At 38.0% G+C, this 21,573-nt stretch overlaps 1 protein-coding gene across 1 annotated transcript in view; it reads right to left on the reverse strand.

Annotated features, from left to right (window-relative positions):
* REDIC1 (regulator of DNA class I crossover intermediates 1) overlaps positions 1–21,573 on the reverse strand; it is a 57,032-nt gene that overhangs the window by 25,841 nt on the left and 9,618 nt on the right. Inside the window, 3 exon segments of the mRNA XM_088836691.1 lie at positions 5,090–5,150; positions 7,095–7,164; positions 7,350–7,873. Of these exon segments, the coding sequence (XP_088692817.1) occupies positions 5,090–5,150; positions 7,095–7,164; positions 7,350–7,873 (655 nt within the window).

The raw sequence follows: 21,573 nt of genomic DNA on the forward strand, positions 1-21,573 counted from the left end.
TGACTCTACACATGGACATCACCAGATGGTGAAAAATGAGATCCATCCATGATTATATTCTTTGCTGCTAAATATGGAGAAGCTCTATACAGTCAGCAAACACAAGACCAAGAGCTAATTGTGGCTCAGATCATGAACTCCTTTATTGCAAACTTCAGACTTAAATGAAGAAAGTAGGGAAAACCACTAGACCATTAATGTATGAACTTAATCAAATCCCTTATGATTGCATATTGGAAGTGATAGATTCAAGGGATTAGATCTGGTAGACCGAATGTCTGAAGAAATATGGACAGAGGTTTGTGACTGTACAGGAGGCAGTGATCAGGTCCGTCCCCAAGAAAAAGAAGTGCAAAAATGCAAAATGGTTGTCCGAGTATGCCTTACAAATAGCTGAGAAAGAAAGCAAAGCAAAAGGCAAAGGAAAAAAGGAAAGATATACCCATCTGAAAGAAACAACCAGCTAGGAGCCAAATTGAGGAAATGTAAACGTATTGGCTAAATGAGAAAAAAACACAAAAAAACAAAAAACCTCACATTGAGGCCGGTAGGACAGGCTAAGATCAATCTTAGATTACTCTGAGACACCATAAACCTCACTCCAGGTGCAGCAACCCACAATCAGGAAGGAACCTACAATTGAAAGTGTCTTCATTAAGAGCTAATGGTTTGAACCTTATATTTGATTCCTGAACTTATAAGACCTGTATCTGAGAGATGAGCCTCCCAAATATCAAGCTTTGAAAGCCAGTAAAGTCTGTGTCCATGAGATCCAGTTCTCAAAGGGTTTACACAAGCTCCATGGAACTACTCTCCAGGGCTTAGAGTACAGGCAGTCCACTGACTCACTCAGTCTTTCTGTGAAAGAAGCCCACTAGTTTATCTTCATAGATGTGGCCTTAACAGAAGGCTTCTGATTAAACTCATATCTAAGGGCAGGCTGTAATTCTCTCCAGGGACCTCAGAGTCTAGGCATTATTTTCATGCTCCTTCTGCTTTGATCTAGGTCACCAGTATCTCCCAAAGATGAAATTATACACACAGATGAGATTATACACCTGAGCTTTTGTGGTTTCCATCCTTTGTCTGACTCTGGTAGCCAACGCATCTTATACTCGGAGGTCCTGTAGCACTATAACAAATGGAGAAATAGTTCTCAGATGGTCATTCCCCTCAGAGCACAGCACAGAGGCAGCAGACTGAAACATACCCTCAATCTTTCTGTGAAAGAGGCCTACCTGTTTATCTTAAATCTTCAGCCTCAGGGACAGGATTCTTATTTGACACACTTTTAGAGGCATACTGAAATACTTTTTGAAGACCACAGAACTCAGCAGGTGCCATCTTTGCCCTTTCCTTCTGCCAGATTCTAAGCTGTCACAAAGAATGTTACCTGCCATATCAGTAAACAAAGGATGTTGCAGCCATCAAGACATCAGCTAGTGCAGCCTCCTCTGCCCCCTCCACCTATGGGTGCACCCTGACGGGATTCAGGGTGAGAGAAAACAGGATACTGGACTTAGATAGTTAAGGTATATATCAAATAAATTATTTTAAGAAGTCCAGCACTTGCTTCTTCTCACACATAAAGAAGTGCTATATTGATTAACTTGAGATGTCTGGTTTTTCTTTAATTCACAGTAATCCTTTGATGCTCAGACTGTTTTCCGCTTTTGTAGAAATACCTGTATATCCTGGCTCCTCCCTTACCTTGAAGGAACAGCTCCTTAGAGCTGAGAGACTGTCCCCTGGGCAAAAGACCCTAGTATACCTGCTCAAAAAAAAAAAAAAAAACACCAAAAAAACATAATTCTCAACTTTCAGGATGTGATTTTTTTTTTTTTCAGTTGACACTGGTATCTTCCAGAAAAGAGCTTGTGCACACATCTGGTACCCTGACTTTTGAGGCTGCTGCCCAAAGGACACGTCCCTTGCTATCCTGGTTCCGCTGGCCGGTATGGCTTGTGTTCACAGGTTTAACAGGTTGTTGGCTGTTGGTGTAGTAACTAAGTCGTGTTCAACTCTTGTGACCTCATGGAGTGTAGCCTGCTAGCCTCCTCTGTCCATGAGATTCTCCAGGCAAGAATACTGCAGTGAATTGCCATTTCCTTCTCCAGAGTTCAACAGGGTGTTTGAGAATTGTTTCTTTGTTAAACAGGGTGGTAGCAAACAAAGAAAAACTCTCAACTGGTTATCACACCAGGTCTCAGTATAGAGGGGGCAGAAAGAAATCCACATCTCAAAGTCTTCTCATGAAAGAGGTATATTTACATACCTTATAGGCTATTGGCTGAGGGTCCAGCTTCAAATCAGACTAAAACTATATTTTGACTGGCAGGTTTTGGCACACCCACAACTAGGAGCCACTTAAAGCAAACTAAGATGCTTGGATAATCACAAAGATTTGAGAGACAACCAAGACCTAGGGCAAGGTTGAAACATAGTGATCATCACTTACGTGAAGCTACTCCTTCAAGACTATGAAAGGCAACTTTCCTATCTCATGTGTGAAAACCAACAGAGTGTTAGGAAAATGAAGAAACAGAAGAATATTTTCCAGATGAAAGAAAAAGATAAAACCTTAGAAACAGACCTTAATGAAATGGAGGTAACTGATTTACCTCATACCTTACAAAATAACAGTCAAAATAATTGATCACTGAGATCAGGAGATCAACATGTGAACAAAGTGAGAATTTCAACAAAAAAACATAAAGGAAAATATCAAACAGAAATCAGAGCTAAAGAATACAATAACTGGACCTAAAAATACAATAGAAAGCTTCAACAGAAGACCAGATTAAGATGAAGAAATGATCAGAAGACTGAAAATAGGGAAAGGAACCTATCCAATCAGAGTAGCAAAAAAAGATAAAGAAATGAAAAAGAGTGAAAATACGAAAATACAGTAAAGGACTTATGAGACACTATCAAGTGGACCAATATTCACATTCAGTTCAGTTCAGTCGCTCAGTCGTGTCCGACTCTTTGCACCCCATGAATCACAGCACGCCAGGCCTCCCTGTCCATCACCAACTCCCAGAGTTCACTCAAACTCATGTCCATCCAGTCGGTGATGCCATCCAGCCATCTCATTCTCTGTCGTCCCCTTCTCTTCCCGCCCCCAATCCCTCCCAGCATCAGAGTCTTTTCCAGTGAGTCAACTCGTTGCATGAGGTGGCCAAAGTATTGGGAGTTTCAGCTTTAGCATCAGTCCTTCCAATGAACACCCAGGACTGATCTCCTTTAGAATGGACTGGTTGGATCTCCTTGCAGTCCAAGGGATTCTCAAGAGTCTTCTCCAGCACCACAGTTCAAAAGCATCAATTCTTCAGCTATCAGCTTTCTTCACAGTCCAACTCTCATATCCATACATGACCACTGGAAAAACCACAGCCTTGACTAGATGGACCTTTGTTGCCAAAGTAACGTCTCTGCTTTTTAATATGCTATCTAGGTTGGTCATAACTTTCCTTCCAAGGAGTAAGCATCTTTTAATTTCATGGTTACAATCAGCATCCACAGTGTATTCACATTACAGGAGTCCAAAAAAGAACAGAAGAATTAAAAAGGGCAGAAAAATGATTTGAAAAAAAAAATAGCCAATAACTTCCCTAACATGGGAAAGCAAACAGTCTTCCAAATACAAGAAGACAATATAGCTCCAAGTAAGATGAATCCAAAAAGACTCATAAAGACATTAACTTATCAAAAGTTAAAAACAGGGAGAGAATCTTAAAAGCAGCAAGAGAAAAACAACTTGTTACGTACAAGGTAACCCTCATAAGAACAGCAGCAGGTTTTTCACCATAAACTTTTCAGTCCAGTTTAGTGCCGTGATCTTAGTTTTCTGAATGTTGAGTTTTAAGCCAACTTTTTCACTTTCCTCTTTCACTTTCATCAAGAGGCTCTTTAGTTCTTCTTTGTTTTCTGCCATTAAGGGTGGTGTCATCTATATATCTGAGGTTACTGCTATTTCCCCCAGCAATCTTCATTCCAGTTTATGCTTCATCCAGCCCGGCATTTCGCATGATGTACTCTGTATAAGTTAAATAAGCAGGGTGACAATATACAGCCTTGATGTACTCCTTTCCAATTTGGAACCAGTCCGTTGTTCCATGTCTGGCTCTAATTGTTGATTCTTGACCCGCATACAGGTTTCCCATGAGACAGATAAAGTGGTCTGATATTCCCATCCCTTTAAGAATTTTCCACAGTTGATTGTGAACTACAGTCAAAGGCTTTAGTGTACTCAATGACGCAGAAGTAGATGTTTTTCTGGAATGTTTTTGCCTTCTCTGTGATCGAGTGAATGTTGGCAATTTGATCTCTGGTTCCTTTGCCTTTATAAATCCAGCTTGCATGTGAAGTTCTAAGTTCACATACTGCTGAAGCCTGGCTTGAAGGCTTTTGAGCATTACTTTGCTAGCATGTGACATACCAACTGTATGGTAGTTTGAACATTCCTTTAGGTGGTAGGTCGGGTTTTTTTTTGAGATTTTTCTTGCTTCCTGATGAAGTCCTGTATTGGTGTAAATTTCCCTCTTAGAACTGACATTTTAATTATATGTCTTACTATGGGTCTGTTTGAATTCATCTTATTTGGGACCCTCTTTGCTTCCTGTCCCTGAACATTTCTTTCTTTCTTTAGTTTTGGGGATTTTTCAGCCATATATCTTCAAATACATTTTCATAAACCTTCTCTATCTCCTCTCCTGGCAGCCCTATGATGTGAATGTTGACACCCTTAACATGATACTAGTGATCTCATAGATTGCATTCATTTTTCTTCATTTATCTTTTTGTTCTTCTGATTTAGTGATTTCTATTATACTAAATTCCAGATCATTTATGCATTCTCCATTATTTAGTCTGCTATTCATTCCTTCTAGTTAACATTCTAAAATGTTAATTTTATTTCTAGATCCAAGCAATAATTTTCCCAAAGTAAAAAAAAAAAAAATGTAAAAAGGTTACCCTAAACAGAAATTTTTCAGAAAGAGCTAACTAAAATTAATTTCAAATACTAAGATATGGCATGATAATACAACTCACTTAACTGGAAAGAAAATGTAAGATTGTACTTTACCTCACCAACTCCAAAGTCCCATGATTGCTCAGAATGCAATTCTTCCAAAGGGATATTACCCCTAAGGGTTATAAATAAGACAGTATTAGAATGTGCTTTAATCCCTCTGAAATTACTGTTCTAAATTATGACTCCCAAAGTTGATTAAAGGTCAGAATTATAAGAGAAAGTGAAGTCACTCAGTCATGTCCAACTCTTTGCAACCCCATGGACTGTAGCCTGCTAGGTTGCTCTTCCATGGGATTCTCCAGGCAAGAATACTGGAGTGGGTTGCCATTTCCTTCTCCAGATTATAAGGGAAGTTTTTAAAAATAAGGATTCACAAGCTCTATCTTATATGTAGGTCAAACTTGATATTTTATATTTTAAAAACACCCTCAAGTGATAAGTATCTGCACACAGGTTTGGGAGCCATATTCTAAATCATTTTCATAAAGTATATTTTAAAATTCAAGTTTTAACATTCGATTTTTCATTCATGAAACTGAATATTTGGAAGTTTTTACAATGAAGAACCTAAGTTGATTTTATTAAATGGTGAATCTCTTTTTTAATTAATTTAGTGCCAGTCCCATAAAAATGGCATCTGATATTCTTTGTATTAATAGATATTATATATATTTTAAGAAAGTATTCTCAAAATAAAAATCTATCCTAATTCATGGTTTTCAATTACCAAGATTGAAAATAAATAATAAATAAATCATAACTATTACCAAGAAAGTTAAGCTTATTCTGAACGAAATTTTCTTTCAGTTCAGTTCAGTCACTCAGTCGACTCTTTCTGACCCCATGAATCACAGCACCCCAGGCCTCCCCGTCCATCACCAACTCCCGGAGTTCACTCAGACTCACGTCCATCGAGCTGGTGATGCCATCCAGCCATCTCATTCTCTGTCGTCCCCATCTCCTCCCGCCCCCAATCACTCCCAGCATCAGAGTCTTTTCCAGTGAGTCAACTCGTCGCATGAGGTGGCCAAAGTATTGGAGTTTCAGTTTTAGCATCAGTTTTCTTTAATTATCTACAACATCAGTCCTATAAATTGTTGATATGCTTGTTTATGCTATTAACCTTTGACTTCTATTACTCCCTCATTCTGAGTCTATATTAACCAAGCAAATTTCCCATGGAGAGCTGCCAAAATGTAGAAAATATGCTTCTCATGCCAGTAAGCATTCCTATATATGTCATCTTTCTATTTCTTATTATAAATTAATAAATTGACATTCGGGAGGGTAAATAAACTTGCTGAACACATAAATCAGTTTTTTTCAAATCAACTAACACTACGAGGAGTTAACTAACACAACTAACATTAGAAGGAGATCCAACCAGTCCATCCTAAAGGAAATCAGTCCTGAATATTCATTGGAAGGACTGATGCTGAAGCTGAAACTCTAATACTTTGGCCACCTGATGTGAAGAACTGACTCACTAGAAAAGACCCTGATACTGGGAAAGACTGAAGGCAGGAGAAGGGAATGACAGAGGATGAGATGGTTGGATGGCATCACTGACTCGATGGACATAAGTCTGAGTAAGCTCTGGGAGTTGGTAATGGACAGGGAAGCCTGGCATGCTGCAGTCCATGGGGTTGCAAAGAGTCAGGACACGACTGAGTGACTGAACTGAACACTACGACTTAGATATTTTTGCACTGGTTATTATGAAGACCAAATTATCAACTAGGGTGATATTACCAAGGTTCTGATGACTGATTTTTTAAAAATATTTATTTGGCTGCACCAAGTCTTTAGTTGCAGCAAGCAAACTCTTAGCTGTTGTATATGGGATCTAGTTCCCTGAGGAGGAATTGAATCCGGACCCCCTGCATTGGGAGCATTGAATCTTAGCCACTGGACCACCAGGGAAGTCCCTGACAATTGATTTCTGAGTCCAGTCTTCCCACCCTAAGACAGCAAAATGTCTACTTCCCTTTGTATCCTTCAAAATGCATTATTTTAGACCCCAATTGGCATTCCTCAGATTCATCTAAAAACTTACCTATAGTTCACCGAATATTTCTGTATTTTTTCCTGGGATATCTTCTCTTGGTAATCACTTTCAAATTTTCCTTTAAAAATAAAATTATGCATTGAAATAAAACTTTAGCATGACCCATATGAAGGGATGCCACTAGTCTACAATGTCATATAATGTCATTCATCCTATTTTTAATTTCATATTCCTCCAAACACACACATATATATTCATTAAAACTAAAAACAAAAAAAATCCAACAATCTGTTTAACACCAACCTTTTTTATTAGAGCTGGCTGAATAAAAATCTTTCTCAAAAGATGTACTAAAATTATTTCTTTCATTATTCTTGTACTCTTCCTGGCAAATCTTGTTTGGCTGACACTTTTCTGAACAACTTGATATTTTAAAAGTAGAATTACTAAAATCCAACTCCAGATCTGTAAAAATACTTTTAATGTGGCTATCAATGAAATGGTTTTTATCAGAATCAATGGCTGCACATATATCTTGTGTATTATCATAACCATACTTGTCAAAGGTTTCCTTTATCTTCTGTTCGTCTAGGTTTAATAAATCAATCATATTTTCACTAATAAAAGAGTCACAATTATCTGATAGAAGGCTGGAGGTTTGCTGGCTCATATCTTCACTTGAAAACCTTTTTCTATTTTCTTTCCAAATATGTTGTAATGAGTTATTTTCAGTAATGAAGTGTGACTGTCTTCTCTCATCCATGCTTCCACAATCTTCACCTACAACTACAGTAGGTGTCCTTGTAATGAAGTTTCTATTTCCTGGACTTTAGGATAAATAAAACATATTTAGCAAGAAAAGAACAGGGCATTCTCATTCAGAAACACCTGAAGCTAAATTCTTACAGAACATATTGAGTAGCTATTAACATTTAGCAGCAGCAGCAGCAGACCATGTTCACATTTTTAAAATTTAAATAAATGATACTGCCTTAAGTGGAAATTTGTTTAATATGCTATCCTAGTATCTTAGTGAATACAAAAATAATCTATACTTAATTTTGTACTTCAACATGAAATACTAGTATTTAGTTCAACTTACATTATATTAACAAAACAAAAGATGAAAATCCCATAATAATGTCCTAGACAAACTCTGAACATAAATGCTGCTTCATTTAAATAAAGAAAGATATTTTGAAGACTATGCAGGAAAGAAAATTATCCCTAGTGTTAAAATGTCAAATAAAATTGTTATAAGAACATTCTATCAGATATTTCTCAGTCTAACAAGGATCTCAACCTAACAAAATCTCTCTCAAGTTCCCAAGGAAGAGCAATATACATAAAAATGTATACATAAGGATTGATAGTAAATCCAAGAGATGAATTAGAAAAAAAGGTACCTTGCAAATTCCCTTCTAATGCAGAAATCATAATTCTAAACTATGTCTAATTTATATAAAAGAATCAAAACTATCATGGTATGTAACTGGAAATCAAGATATTCTGAATTTTGTTGCCTTTGAGTATCTACAAATTTACATAGGATTGGCTTTTTTTTCCTAGAGATTAGAGATACCAACTAAAACTATGATTGAGTTCCAATTTTATTTTTAATTAAAGTACTACTCTGCCTTGGACTGAAAGGAAATCCAAACAGTCCATTCTAAAGGAGATCAATCCTGGGTGTTCATTGGAAGGACTGATGCTAAAGCTGAAACTGCAATACTTTGGCCACCTCATGCGACGAGTTGACTCACTGGAAAAGACTCTGATGCTAGGAAAGGTTGGGGGCGGGAGGAGAAGGGGACGACAGAGAATGAGATGGCCGGATGGCATCACCGACTCTGTGGACATGAGTTTGAGTGAACTCCGGGGGTTGGTGATGGACAGGGAGGCCTGGCGTGCTGTGATTCATGGGGTCATGGAGAGTCGGACACGACTGAGCAACTGAAGTGAACTGAACTGAATGTTATTCTATTATACCAAAAGACATAACCTATAGTATGCAATAATATACACTATCAACACAAGAGAAAATTCTATTACTCTAAATGAGAAAATAAATTTAAAAGCACTGCATAAGTTAGAAAGCATACTACAAATGTAAATCATTCTAAACATTTGCAAAATGTGCCAGAATTGAAAAAGACATGTACACCCCAATGTTCATTGCAGCACTGTTTATAATAGCGAGGACATGGAAGCAACCTAGATGTCCATCTGCAGACGAATGGATAAGAAAGCTGTGTAACATATACACAATGGAGTATTACTCAGCCATTAAAAAGAACACATTTCAATCAGTTCAAATGAGGTGGATGAAACTGGAGCCTATTATACAGAGTGAAGTAAGTCAGAAAGAAAAACACCAATACAGTATACTAACACATATATATGAAATTTAGAGATGGTACCGATAACCCTATATGCGAGACAGCAAAAGAGACACAGATGTACAGAACAGTCTTTTGGACTCTGTGGGAGAAGGCGAGGGTGGGATGATCTGAGAATAGCATTGAAACATGTATATTATCATATGTGAAACAGATCGCCAGTCCAGGTTCAATGCATGAGGCAGGGTGCTCAGGGCTGGTGCACTGGGATGACCCAGAGGGATGGGATGGGGAAGGAGGTGGGAGGGGGGTTCAGGATGGGGAACACATGTACACCCATGGTTGATTCATGTCAATGCATGGCAAAACCCACTACAATATTGTAAAGTTATTAGCCTCCAATTAAAATAAATTAAAAAAATAAGGTATTTACAGTAGTAATCTATAGGGAATGAAATTGTGATTTTTTAAAATTTATTTTTGGTTGTATTTATTAATTTTCTTAAAAGGTACATGTACTATTTCTATGATAATTTAATAATATTTTAAATCAACTAAATAAAAAAATCAAATGCAAAAGAAATTTGCAAAAATGTGGGCAATAGAAAAGTGTATAGTAAACAGCTGTTGCTCACAAGAAATAGACTGGAAGATGCAAAAAGAAAAATTAGGAAGTGAAAAGAGCTAGCCTATTGCCAATTATTACCATAAAACATAAAGAGAAGAAATTATTTTGATTGAGAAAAATCAGGCAGGTGGCATTTGAGTTGGGGACCGAATGTTGGGCAGAACTGTTACTTATACAAATGGAAGTAAGAAATGATGGGAAACATATAAAAGACGTATTAAGACAAATCAATCCAGTTTTTTTAACAATTTATTTTTCCTAGAGATAAAGATAAAATTCATCAAAATTATATACCAAAATAGGGATAAAGTTATTATCTGAATAAACAGTATTCAACAGATAATTAATACAAGTCTGCTGTTTCTAAGTTGCTTCAGTCATGTCCAACTCTTTGTGACCTGATGGACCATAGCCCATCAGAATTTTCCGTCCCTGGGATTCTCTAGGCAAGAATACTGGAGTGGGTTGCCATGCCCTCTTCCAGGGGATCTTCCTGACTCAGGGATTGAAATCGCATCTCTTGTCTCCTGCATTGGCAGGGACTTCTTTACCACTGTTGCCACCTGGGAAGCCCAATGTATGCCTACTATGTAGTAAGGAGACAGTAGAGTTTATATTCTCGGAGAAGGCAATGGCAGCCCACTCCAGTGTTCTTGCCTGGAGAATCCAAGGGACGGCGGAGCCTGGTGGGCTGCCGTCTATGGGGTCGCACAGAGTCGGACACGACTGAAGCGACTTAGCAGCAGCAGCAGAGTTTATATTCTAGTGAAAAAATATATTAAACAAATAAGATAATTAACAATTATTAAGTACAATGAATGGAAAAAATTAAACAAAAAGATAGTAACAGCTCCTTTAGACATGCTACAGGATCACATGATGGAATAACATGTTGGAGGTCCTATTCCAGATAGTTTGATCAGGAAAGTCCCTAATAAGGACTGATAAGTAAGCTAAAGGTACAGAATGGTTACACATGTGAAGAAAGGAGTAAATACACCTCTGGGGGATGGACTAATAAGCACAAATGCAAAATCTACAGCATGTTTGAAAAATGAAAAGAGGAGGAATAAGACCAGATTATAATCAGTAAAAGAAAACTTATGACTTAAGGTTTAAGTACAAAAGGGCCAAAAATCATGCAGAGCTTTATTTTTGAAAAGAGTAATAAGAAATACTTTAAGATTCTAAGTACAAAAGCAAAATTGACTACTTTCTGCCTCTGAAAATATCAGTCTGATTTCTGGGCAGATATGAATTTGAGGACTTTTGACTGCCCACATGAAGTAAAAGAGACCAGATTAACCCTCCCAACTGACACAATTAAAAAACTAGACAAAATACATGAGACAATGATTTTCAGACATTGGTCATCAGGTATAACAGAATAATGATTCCTGAGAGAGAGAAAGCAAATTAAATGAATCCCATAACTGCCCCTAGTTTACTGCCTTGAGACTGTCTGTATCCATGCCATGGAATACTTGAAGGAAAAACCTAGTCAGAGTCCTAAGAATCCCCTTCTTGAGGAAACAGAGCAGAGGGTTCAGGGAGACTACAGAAAACAGAATTCACAGGGCAGAGTACCATGAAGGAGGGTGTTTCAAAATAAAAAAGCAAACTGGAGATCTACAGAGAGTTACCAAATTTTTAACCAAGTACTTACCAGCAAATGCCTATGAAGCAATTACTCAAGACTGGGAAAAGAAACCCAATGTGAGAAGGTGGAACAGTTTCAGGAACTCAGATAAAGATGGGAATTTTGTGTTTCCATCAACCAGAGTGGAAACTCTTGTTATCCAAAGAAAACTAGAGAAGACTCAGAAGAGTATTGCCTCAGCCAAGGGCAAAATAGCTACAGACTGAATGAAGGTGTACCTGGTGCTGCTTAACGAATTCTAAAGCAAGTCTCAAAAGAATCATGTTACTTCCGAGTAACTAAACTGTATCCCAGAACAAAGCTTAGGATATCTATAGGAATATGACATTTCCAGAAACCAAAAAGATGATTTACAAGGTGTAGAAGCTAAACAAAATTATCAAGACTGCAAAGAAGCAGCAAGTTGCAGTCGTTAATAAGGAGGAAAATCAGTTTTTAGAAACAGACCAAGAAATGACACAAAATGATATACTTTAACTTTATACACAAGGACATTAAAAGATTTATTCTAACTATATTCCCTATTTAAAGAAGCTAGACAAAAGATTAAGCATGTTGAATAGATACCTGGAAAATAAACAGAGAAGTTAAATCAAACTTCTAGAGATGAAAAATGCACTGAATAGATTTACCAGTATTGGTTACCAAAGAAGATACAATTAGTAAATTTGAAATTCTAACAAAATATATATAAAATGCTGCTGCTGCTGCTAAGTCACTTCAGTCGTGTCCGACTCTGTGTGACCCCATAGGCGGCAGCCCACCAGGCTCCCCCGTCCCTGGGATTCTCCAGGCAAGAACACTGGAGTGGGTTGCCATTTCCTTCTCCAATGTGTGAAAGTGAAAAGTGAAAGTGAAGTCACTCAGTCATGTCTGACTCGTAGCGACCCCATGGACTGCAGCCTACCAGGATCCTCCGCCCATGGGATTTTCTAGGCAAGAGTACTGGAGTGGCTTAAATGAAAGGAGAGGAAAAAATTTTTAAATAAATAGAGCATCAGTAAACTGTTATACAAGTTCAGTTGGACAATTTTATATAATATTTAGATTCCCAAAGAAGAGGGGAGAGGAATCAGAAAAAATATTTGAAAAATTAATGACTGAATTTTTTTCAAATGTGGTAAAAACAGTAAGTCCACAAATCCAAGAAACTCAACACATCCCAAACACAAGAAATAGAAAACAAACATTCTAATCCTAATGGAGAGAAATCTATAGTAGAAAATTTGTAGTAGAGAAACCGTGATAAAAAAAACTTAACAGAGAAAAATACATATTATATACACAGATATTTAGAAATTTAGCAAACTTCTAGTTGGAAACAAGGCCACTCAAATGTCTTTGAAAAATGGTACTCATCCCTGACTGAATGTGAGGTCTTATACTCAAGATGTTTAAAAACAACCTCCAACTCATCACTGTCTGACCTCTGAGCGCGGCTTTTCAGCTGTAAATATATTAAAAGAGAAGAAAGATATCAAATCACTAAGTTAAACGTACATCTTAAGAAAATAGAAAAAAAGAAGAGCAAACTAAATCCAAAGTAAGTAGAAAAAGGAAATCATAAACATCATTGGAAGCACGGAGTCTTGAACACTGGACCACGAAGGAAGTCCCCCTTTATATTTTAAACATGTAAGTCATTTCATTTTCTTGAAGTGATATTCTTGCTTTTTATTTTATTTTTTATTGGAGGCTAATTATTTTACAATATTATATTGGTTGGTTTTGTCATACATTGACATGAATCCGCCCCGGGTGTACATGAGTTCCTAAAATCTGTCTCTGAATAATTTTGGAATCCTTCCATAAAAATTTTAAAAAATTATTAGCAGCTGATTTAGTGCATTTATGGAACATGGGCGATTTCAATATATCATTACATTGATTTTTCCATATAACCCTGAAGGAAAGATGCTACCGCTAGTCTAGATGAGGTAGACGAAATGCCAAAAGATATAAATAAGTTAGCTACAGTCTCGTGACTAATAAATGAGAGATCTATTTTTCAAAATAAGTTTGACACTAAGGTATAATATCTGTATTTTTAACAATTTATTTTAAAATCTATATTTGCAAACAAAAAACATCTCTGCTAAACTGTCTCTAGTTGAGTAAGTCAGATGAAGGGGAGTCATGACCTTGTCAGTTCTGTCTCCTTTGATTGTCACAATTTCCTTTAAATACTGACCAGGAATGTACTTTTTAACATTTCTCTAATTTCTCAAGACTTATCTATAGAAGAACCCTTGGCAAAATTGATCTTATGCCTCTTTTGCATCCAGTATTTGGAGATGATTTAGACTAAACTTCAGTCATTATCATTTAGACTAAAATTTAAAATACCCAGTTCTGGATAATTTCTTCTTCCATGAGAAGGTTTCTAGGCCCTTTCAGTTCTCTGCTGCTGCTGCTGCTAAGTCACTTCAGTCGTGTCCGACTCTGTGTGACCCCATAGACGGAAGCCCACCAGACTCCCCCGTCCCTGGGATTCTCCAGGCAAGAACACTGGAGTGGGTTGCCATTTCCTTCTCCAATGTGTGAAAGTGAAAAGTGAAAGTGAAGTCACTCAGTCGTGTCCGACCCTTAGCAACCCCAAGAACTGCAGCCTACCAGGCTCCTCCATCCATGGGATTTTCTAGGCAATAGTACTAGAGTGGCTTGCCATTGCCTTCTCCGTTCAGTTCTCTAGCTACTGTCAATTCAGTTCAGTCGCTCAGTTGTGTACGACTCTTTGCGACCCCATGGACTGCAGCACGCCAGGCTTCCCTGTCCATCACCAACTCCCAGAGCTTATTCAAACTCATGTCCATTGAGTCGGTCATGCCATCCAACCATTTCATCCTCTGTGATCCCCTTCTCCTCCTGCCTTCAATCTTTACCAGCATCAAGGTCTTTCCAAATGAGTCCATTCTTCACATCAGGTGGCCAAAGTATTGGAGTTTCAGCTTCAGCATCAGTCCTTCCAATGAATATTCAGGATTGATTTCCTTTAGCATCAACTGGTTGGATCTCCTTGCAGTCCAAGGGACTCTCAAGAGTCTTCTCCAACACCACAGTTCAAAAGCATCAATTCTTCGACACTCAGCTTTCTTTATAGTCCAACTCTCACTCTGTAAATGATTACTGGAAAAACCATAGCTTTAACTAGACAGACCTTTGTTGGCAAAGTTTAGGTTCATGAATCAAGGTAAACTGGAAGTGGTCAAACAGGAAATGGAAAGAGTGAACGTCAACATTTTAGGAATCAGTGAACTAAAATGGACTGGAATGGGGAAATTTAACTCAAATGACCATTATATCTACTACTGTGGGCAAGAAGAAATGGAGTAGCCATCATAGTCAACAAAAGAGTCCAAAATGTGGTACTTAGGTGCAATCTCAAAAATGACAGAATGACCTCTCTTCGTTTCCAAGGCAAACCATTCAATATTACAGTAATCCAAGTCTATGCCCCAACCAGTAATGCTGAAGAAGCTGAAGCTGAACCGTTTATGAAGACCTATAAGATCTTCTGGAACTCACACCCAAAAGATGTCCTTTTCATTATAGGGGACTGGAATGCAAAAGTAGGAAGGCAAGAGATACCTGTAGCAATAGGCAAATTTGGCCTTGGAGTACAAAATGAAGCAGGGCAAAGGCTAACAGAGTTTTGCCAAGAAAACGCACTGTTTGCCAACAAAGAGCAAGCACCGTCTTCCAACAACACAAGAGATGACTCCACACATGGACATCACCAGATGATCAACACCGAAATCATACTGATTATATTCTTTGCAGTCAAAGATGGAGAAACTCTAAACAGTCAGCAAAAATGAGACCGGGAGCTGACTGTGGCTCAGATCGCAAACTCCTCATTGCAAAATTTAGACTGAAATGGAAGAAAGTATGGAAAACCACTAGACCATTCAGGTATGACCTAAATCAAATCTCTCACAATTATACAGTGGAAGTGACAAAAAGATTAAGGGAATAGATGATAGAATGCCTGAAGAACTATGGATGGAAGTTCATGACAGTGTACAGTAGGCGGTGATCAAAACCAACCCCAAGAAAAACAAATGCAAAAAGGCAAAATGGTTGTCTTACAAATGGCTGAGAAAAGAAGAGAAGCAAAAGGCAAAAGAAAAAAGGAACGATATACCCATGTGAATGCAGAGTTCCAAAGAATAGCAAGGAGAGATAAGAAAGCCTTCCTCAGTGATCAGTGCAAAGAAATAGAGGAAAACAATAGAATGGGAAAGATTAGAGATCTCTTCAACAAAACTGAAGATACCCGTCCGTCTAGTCAAGGCTATGGTTTTTCCCATGGTCATGGATGGATGTGAGAGTTGGACTGTGAAGAAAGCTGATCGCCGAAGAATTGATGCTTTTGAACTGTGGTGCTGGAGAAGACTCTTGAGAGTCCCTTGGACTGCAAGGAGATCCAACCAGTCCATTCTAAAGGAGATCAATCCTGGGTGTTCACTGGAAGGACTGATGCTAAAGCTGAAACTCCAATACTTTGGCCACCTCATGCGACGAGTTGCCTCACTGGAAAAGATTCTGATGCTGGGAAAGGTTGGGGGCTGGAGGAGAAGGGGACGACAGAGAATGAGATGGTTGGATGGCATCACCGACTCTGTGGACATGAGTCTGAGTGAACTCCGGGGGTTGGTGATGGACAGGGAGGCCTGGCGTGCTGTGATTCATGGGGTCGCATAGAGTCGGACACGACTGAGCGACTGAACTGAACAGCAGAATTAACTATAATAAATCTCTCTACATATTTTTAAAAATCATCAACAAAATATTACCAAAAAGAATCCAGCACTTTATGTAATGGGTTATAGAACATGACTAAGCAGCTTTTATGTCAGGAAGGCAAGGTGGTTTAACATTTGAAAGTAAAGTATATACTAATAGAATAAAAACAAACTGTGATAATTTCAAAGGACATAGAAAGAGCACATGATAAAAGCCTTCAATAAACTAGGAATAGAAGTGCAGCCTGACAAAGGGCACCTACAAAAACCTAAAGCTAACATCGTACTTCGCCTTCCCAGCTAGCACAGTAGTAAAGAATCTTCCTGCCAAGTAGGAGAAATGGGTTTGATCCCTGGGCTTGGAAGATCCCCTGGAGAAGGATATGCAAACTCATTCCACTATTCTTACCTGAGGAAATGACATGGACAAAAGAGTAATTAAATATGATGTTCTATTTGTTGTTTAGTCACTAAGATGTGCTCAATTCTTTTGAGACCCCATGGACTGTAGCCCACCAGGCTATCCAAAAATTGCAGGCAGATTCTTTATCAGCTGAGCCACAATGGAAGCCCATCCAAAAATAAAATTAAGAAAATAACTGCAGGTCAAACAAGTGGAATCAAAATGTTATAAATTTTTAAGTGAGGCAAAAATTCTTAAGTTTTCTAAAATATATATATTATCCATATTATAACATTTTGATTCCACTTGTGTGACTGAGTATGGATCAGTTCAGCTCAATTCAGTCACTCAGTCATGTCTGACTGTTTGTGACCCCATGGACTGGAGCACACCAAGCTTTCCTGCCTATCACCAGTTCCCAGAGCTTACTCAAACTCATGGCCATTGAGTCGGTGATGCCATCCAACCATCTCATCCTCTGTCATCCCCTTCTCCTCCTGCCTTCAATCTTTCCCAGCATCAAGGTCTTTTAAAATGAGTCAGTTCTTCACATCAGGTAGCCAAAAGATTGAAGTTTCAGCTTCAGCGCTTCCAATGAATATTCAGGACTGATTTCCTTTAGGATTGACTGGTTTGATCTCCCTGCAGCCCAAAGGACTCTCAAGAGTCTTCTCCAACACCATAGTTCAATAGCATCAATTCTTCAGTGCTCAGCTTTCTTTATAGTCCAACTCTCACATCCACACATGGCTACTGGAAAAACCATAGTTTGAATAGATGGACGTTTGTTGGCAAAATAATGTCTCTGCTTTTTAATATGTGTCTAGGTTGGTCATGGAGAAGGAAATGGCAAGCCACTCCAGTACTCTTGCCTGGAAAATCCCATGGATGGAGGAGCCTGGTAGGCTGCATTCCATGGGGTCGCTAAGGGTCGGACACGACTAAGCGACTTCACTTTCACACACTGGAGAAGGAAATGGCAACCCACTCCAGTGTTCTTGCCTGAAGAATCCCAGGGACGGGGGAGCCTGGTGGGCTTCCGTCTATGGGGTCACACAGAGTCGGACATGACTGAAGTGACTTAGCAGCAGCAGGTTGGTCACAGCTTTTCTTCCAAGGAGCAAATGTCTTTTAATTTCAAGGCTGTAGTCACCATCTGTAGTGATTTTGGAGCCCAAGAAAATAGTCTCTCACTGTTTCCATTGTTTCCCCATCTATTTGCCATGAAGTGACAGGACCATATGCCATGATCTTTGTTTTCAGAATGTTGAGTTTTAGCCAATTTTTTCACTCTTTCACTTTCATCAAGAGGCTCTTTAGTTCTTCTTTGCTTCTGCCATATGGGTGGTGTCATCTGCATATCTGAGGTTATTGATATTTCTCCTGGCAATCTTTACTCCAGCTTGTGCTTCATCCAGTCTGACATTTCACATGATGTACTCTGAAAAGAAGTTAAATAAGCATGGTGACAATATATAGCCTTGACATACTCCTTTCCAGATTTGGAACCAGTCTGTTGTTCCATGTCCAGTTCTAACTATTGCCTCTTGACCTGCATACAGATTTCTCAGGAGGCAGGTCAGATGGTCTGGTATTCCCATCTCTTTCAAGAGTTTTCCACAGTTTGCTGTGATCCACACAGTCAAATGGTTTGGCATAGTCAATAAAGCAGAAGTAGATATTTTTCTGGAACTCTCTTGCTTTTTTGATGATCCAATGGATGTTGGCAGTTTGATCTCTGGTTCCTCTGTCTTTCCTAAATCCAGCTTGAACATCTGAAAACTCCCAGTTCACATACTGCTGTATGTTGAAGCCTGGCTTGGAGAATTTTGAGCATTACTTTGATAGTGTGTAATGTGCAATTAGTGTGATGAGTGCAATTGTGCCGTAGTTTGAGCATTCTTTGGCATTGCCTTTCTTCGTGATTAGAATGAAAACTGACCTTTTCCAGTCTCTTTTAAGATTTGTAAAGAAACAGCTCAGATTTTATTTTTTCATAAACATATCTCAATCAGGATCCTTTCAATAAAACAAAACAATTTTAAGAAAATAAAATAATTGCAAGGATGTTGGCCTGTAATTTCTTTCTTGGTGGTATCTTTGTCTGGTTTTGGTATCAGACTGATGGTGGCTTCATAGAATGTCTTTGGGAGTATTCCTTCTTCAGTTTTTGGGAAGAGTTTGAAAAGACTCAGTATAATTTTTTCTTTGTATGTTTGGTAGAATTCACCTGTGGAGCCATCTGGTCCTGGACTTGTTTGTAGGGCATTCATTATTGTTTTTACAGATTCTATTTTACTTCTAGCAATTGGCCAGTTAAATTTATCTATTTCTTCTTGACTCAGTTTTGGCAAGCTGTATATTTCTAGAAAATTGTCCATTTCTTTAAGGTTTTCAAATTTGTTGGAAAATAATTATTCACAGCCATTTCTTAACTTTTTTATTTCTGTAGTATCAATTATGATTTCTCCTCTTTCATTGCTTAGTTTCCTTTTTTTGGGTCTTCTCTCTTTTCCTCCTTGTGAGCCTAGCCAAAGGTTTATTAATTTTGTTTACCTTTTCAATGAAGTAACTCAGTTATATTGAGTTTTTCTACTGTTTTTAATCTTGATTTTATTTCCTCTGATCTTTATTATCTGCTTCCTTTGGCTGACTTTAGGTTTTGTTTGTTCTTTGTCTACTTCTTCTTAGGTGGTAGGTTGTGTTGTTTAAGATTTTTCTTGTTTCTTAAAGAAGGCCTGTATTGCTGTGAACTTCCCTCTACGAACATCTTTTGCTGTATCCCATAAATTTTGTAAGGTTGTGTTTTCATTGTCACTTGCCTCAAGGTATTTTTTAACTAATTTATTTATTTATGCTTGACTGTGCTGGGTCTTCATTGCTCTGCAGGCTTTTTTCTAGTTGTGGAGAGCCAGAGCTACTCTTCATTGCAGTGCATGGGCTTCTCATTGTGGTGGCTTTTCTTGTTGTAGAGCACAGGCTCTAGGGCATGCAGGCTTCAGTACTGAGCCCATAATGAAGCATATGGGCTCAACAGTTGCAGTTCCTGGCCTCTAGAGCACAGGCTCAGTAGTTGCGGCAAATGGGCTTAGCTGCTCCATGGCATATGGGATCTTCCTGGACCAGGGATCAAACCTGTGTCTTCTGCATTGACAAGCAGATTCTTTAACACTGAGCCACCAGAGAACCCAACCTCCAGGTATTTTCTAAATTTCTTCTTTGATTTCATTACTGACCCACTGTTTTTTCAGTAAGAAGAAAATTACAGGTCAATATCTTTGATGAACATAGATGTAGAAATTCTCAACAAAACATTAGGAAATCAAATCCAACAACACATAAAAAAGATCATACACCATTACCAAGCTGGAGTCATCCCACAGTTACAACAATGGTTCAACATACACAAATCAATGTGATACATCAACAAAAGAAATGATAAAAACCACAAGATACAGAAAAAAAATTTGATAAAATTCAACATCAATTCATGACAGAAACCCTTATGAAAGGGTAGAGAGGGAATATATTTCAACATAATACAAAATATTTATGTCAGACTCATAGCTATATAATACTCAATGGTGAAAAGCTAAAATCTTTTCTGCTAAAATCTGGAACCAAACAAGGATACCCACTCTCATCACTTCACTCAACATAGTACTGGGAGTCCCGGCCACAGTAATCAGAAAAGAAAAAGAAACAAAAGGTATTTGAACTGTTAGGGAAGTAGCAAAATTGTCAATTTACCACTCGATAGTAAGATGACATGATATTATATCTAGAAATCACTAAAGACTCCATACAAAAAGTATTATAACTAATAAATTCAGCAAAGTAGCAGGATATAAGATTAACATACAGAAATTGGTTCCATTTCTTTATATTAATAATAAAATAAGAGAAAGGGAACATGAAAAAAATCAGTATCTTTCAAAACTGCATAAAAAAATGCTTGGGAATAAACCTCACTAAGGAGGTAAAAGACATATCTGTAAACTACAAAACATTAACAGTAGAAATTGAAGATAATTCAAAGAAATGGAAAGATATCCCATGTTCTTGGGTTGGAAAAATCCATACTGTTACAATGGCCACACTATCCAAAGCAATCTATAGATTTAATGCAATCCTTGTTAAATTTTCCATGATGTTTTTTCACAGAACTAGAATTAATAATCCTAAAACTTACATGGAACTATAGAAGTCCCAGAATTGCCAAAGGATCCTGAGGAAAAGAACAGAGCAAGAGTCATAACTCTCCAAGACTTCAGATAATACTACGCAGCTGTAGTAATCGAAGCAGCATGTGACTGGCACAAAAACAGACATGTGGATCAATACAACAGAGTAGACAGCCCAGAAATAAACCCATGCAACTACATACAGACAGTTAATCTTTGAAAAAGGAGGCAAGAATACATAATGGGGAAAGGGTAGTTTCTTCAGCAAGTAGTACTAGGGAAGTCAGACAGCTACACAGAAATCAATGAAGTTAATAGCACACCCTTCCAAATTACACAAAAATAAACTCAAAAGGGCCTAAAGACTTAAATATAAGGCAAGACACTGTAAAATGTCTAGTAGAGAACACAGGCAAAACATTCTTTGACATAAACTGTACCCAGTATTTTCTTAGGTCAGTCTCCCAAGGCAACAGAAATAAAAGCAAAGATAAACAAAGGGGATCTAACCAAACTTGCAAGCTTTTTCACAGAAAAAGAAACCATAAACAAAACGAAAAGACAACCT

The sequence above is a fragment of the Moschus berezovskii genome, chromosome 6 (assembly GCF_049115385.1).
Source record: "Moschus berezovskii isolate FMDL1 chromosome 6, NW_MosBer_1.0, whole genome shotgun sequence".
NCBI classification, from domain to species: Eukaryota; Metazoa; Chordata; class Mammalia; order Artiodactyla; family Moschidae; genus Moschus; species Moschus berezovskii.